Source organism: Pygoscelis adeliae, unplaced genomic scaffold (assembly GCF_000699105.1).
Source record: "Pygoscelis adeliae isolate BGI_AS28 unplaced genomic scaffold, ASM69910v1 Scaffold203, whole genome shotgun sequence".
In the NCBI taxonomy this organism is placed as follows: Eukaryota; Metazoa; Chordata; class Aves; order Sphenisciformes; family Spheniscidae; genus Pygoscelis; species Pygoscelis adeliae.
Window position 1 is genome coordinate 399868 of NW_008824407.1, and position 3149 is coordinate 403016.

Consider the following 3149-nt stretch of genomic DNA (forward strand, 5'->3'; position numbering starts at 1 on the left):
CGTCCACGGAGGATGCCGGAAGGGAGTGGGCCCAGGGACCTCAGCAGGGAGGTGTGGAGTCTCTTCCTTTTTTGCAACAAAATGGCACAATTGGCCTCGCAGAAACCAGCCTGGTGTCGGTTCCTTTTCAGGAAAGGCGTGATAAGGCAAAAGTTGGATTATCTGGCTGGGTACAGCTGAATCTGAGGTCTAATTGCTGTCAGGAGACCTCTCTGGGCAGCAATCTTTTTATGGAGTAGTATAATCAAGAAATCATGACCAGTCACGCCACTGTAGTTACTATTTTAGCTAAACCAATGATGATGGTATTTCCTTAAACCTCTGTGTGAGCGCTTTCGTTCTGGGATAAGTGGCTTTCCTTTGATTTTTAGTTCTTAATCTCTTCCTAAGCAATGCAGACTCAGTTTAACAAGGTGCTCTTGCACTCACTGATAGCACCTGCCTCCCTCTAGACATAAACATTTATTTAAATTCATGCTGTAGCTAATGCTGGAAGAACTGCACGTAGATGTGTGTTTAATATAAGAAAGCTCTGACCAAGCCCTGTACCGTTCCCTTTCCAGATCGAGGATTTGTCTGATTCGGCCTTCACTGCTCGGCACGGCAAGTGTGAAGAGATGGAGCGGGCCCGGTGGCTTTGGAGCACGAGCATGCCCCCGCAGCGGCGGGGCAGCAGGTACGCCTGCCGGCACGGCTCCTGTGCTGGCAGGGGCTGCCCCAGCGCACCAGCAGCACTCAGATGCAAAGAGGGTGCAGTGGGTTGCTCTCGGCCAAGGTGACGTTCCCCAACAGAGTGGGATGCTCTTGGGAGCAGGTTGTGGAGGCTTCGTTAGATGGGCTGATCCATGAAAATGGTTAAAAGCTTGTGCTGGTATTGGAAAGTTTGATCACCATCCGCAAGAGCAGCTTGTAGGAGTGGGGCGTAGTCTTGCTTAGGTGGGGGTAAAGTTACACACCAGTTAAGTTGCGGACACCCAACTCTTGCCCCGTCTGTTTGGATTCTGCTTTCTCAAGCACTTTCACCGCTCTAGAAGTGTGGAGGCTGGTGCACCAGCCTGGGAGGCCAGAGAAAAACAAAAGGGCTGAGCTGGGCATCCTTCATGCAAGAACAAGGAACAGTGGTTGTTCTCAACGTTATGCTGTCTTACCACATCTCTGCTCGATTGCTTCAGCAATGCCGTTTCTCTGCTCCATTTATATACGTGTCCTTACCTTCCTCTGATCACTTGACGCTTGATTCCCTTTCTGCAGTGTCTTTTTGTGAGTGGGTGTCTAAAACCGCACACAGTTTCCAGCTGTTGATCTCATCATAAACCTGCATAAGAAGAGATTCGCTCTTCTCCATTTGATTTCCGATGCTTTGTTTGGTTGCTCTGCTCTTGGGCAGAAATGTGTGCTGAACTACAACTGCATGCAAACATGCACCCGGTCGTCTTGGTCTGGTTGTGGTTTCGGTTTAGCCCTGTCAGGTGTGTGCGATCGTGCAAGGTTGTTTCTGCGAGAACTTCTGCAAATGCAAAGGTAGCATCTGTCAAATTCCATTTGTGTTGCTGCTGCCTCGTTTCATCTGCAGCCGCATTTCCCAGAGCTGGTGGAGCGTGGGACATTTTGGTGTTTCTTTGCAAACTTCTTCAGCCAGTTTCTCACATCTGATAGCACTTCACCATAACTTTGTTTCTCTAAAGACCCTCTTGTAAGGACGTTGGTGAAAGGTGCTGTGTTGAGGTCCTGGCTTGGTCATCGAGGCGAATTCAAACTTCACCTCATAGGTTTAGAAATGCTGGTGGGAAAGGACTTCCAGAGGTCTCTGGTCCAGCCTCCTGCAGGATTGCTACCAGCAGAAGACCAGGTTGGCCATGGCTTTGTCTGGCCATGACATGAACGCTTCCAAGGATGGAGATTCCCCCAGAACTGGGGCCAGTATTCCAAGTGCAGCTCCCCAGCAGGGAGAGACGGGGATGTAAGTGTCCCTGGTCCGCTGGCCGCGTTCCTCAGCGCAACCCAGGACGTGGTTTGCTGCGTTTGCGCTGAGAGTGACTTGGCCAAGTTCAGCTTGGCCATCGCCACATCCCGAGCTCCTCCTCAGCAGGATCCTTGCTCGGTCCCTCAGTTCCCAGCCTGGGCTGATGCAGGGGTTGTTCTCCGCGGCTGCTTTAGTCTTTCTTTAGAAATGGTTGGAGCCCCTCATGGCCTGGTAGCTTCTTGTTGCTGTGATTCAGCCAGTACCTTGCTCCTTGCCTGTGGAGTCCCTGGGCCAGGTAATAACCGGTAAACACCGGGGTAAACGCGCTTAGTTTCCCTTAAATGTCATTCTCTCTGTGACCCGCTCCAGCAGATCTGCCGAGCGTCTTGTGGTCTTCCTCCCGCACGTACGTAACAGATTGGTTTGGTTTTTTACTGTAGCAGCTTTTAAATTGCATCTTGACTCAGCACATTGACCCCGTCTAGCTTGCTGCGGGTGCAGCTGCTTTATTAGTCTAATTGGGGCTGGGTTTGTATGTTCTGATGAACGTTTCGGCCAAGGTGGATTTTGGAATCTGATCCTTGGCAGTCCTCGATTGCCACTTGCTGTTGCAGTTCGTCTTGAAGAGCTGCACACAGACGTGGGGACTCCAGTTAAGTTTCTCTGTTTGCAGCCTGTGGGTGTTTTAGCTGGGAATCTGTAGGTGCTCAAACTTTCTTAATTCTTGGTTTAAATCTTCTGAAGTCTAGGGGTTTTACAGTGCTCCTCCTACGCCCAACTGTTGAACTTGCTGCATTTTCAGCACTAGTGATTCACTACGCTTGGTTCTTGAACCGCCTGGTGTCACGTGGCGTGCGGATGGTGGAAACGCTTGGAGAAACCGATTTTGAAGTGTCTGATTTCATAGGGTGGCTCCTCATCGTGGTATTTATGCAGCACTCGCAGCGTAGGAGATGTGTGGGACACGTAACCTTAGGAGAGCAGCGTCAGCGCTGCAAAGCTGCATCGAGACAGCGGAGATGGGACAAAGATGAGCCTGGATGAGTTTAACCTCTGGGCTGCGGCATTCCCTGCTTGTGTGCGCACCAAATCCCCGTGGCGTTCCCCACCGTACGGCTGCTCCCGAGGAGGGGGCGGTGGAAGGGATCGTAGGGTGGCAGCGAGTGGCCTGAGCTCCTGTATCGGT

General features: G+C 51.3%; 1 protein-coding gene across 1 annotated transcript in view; it reads left to right on the forward strand.

Moving 5' to 3' along the window:
• The window catches only part of KANSL1 (KAT8 regulatory NSL complex subunit 1), an 81966-nt gene that overhangs the window by 77773 nt on the left and 1044 nt on the right, over window positions 1-3149 (forward strand). The window contains exons 12-13 of the mRNA XM_009320458.1: window positions 564-676; window positions 2336-2369. Coding sequence (XP_009318733.1) covers window positions 564-676; window positions 2336-2369 — 147 coding nt within the window. The remainder of the gene's footprint in view (window positions 1-563; window positions 677-2335; window positions 2370-3149) is intronic.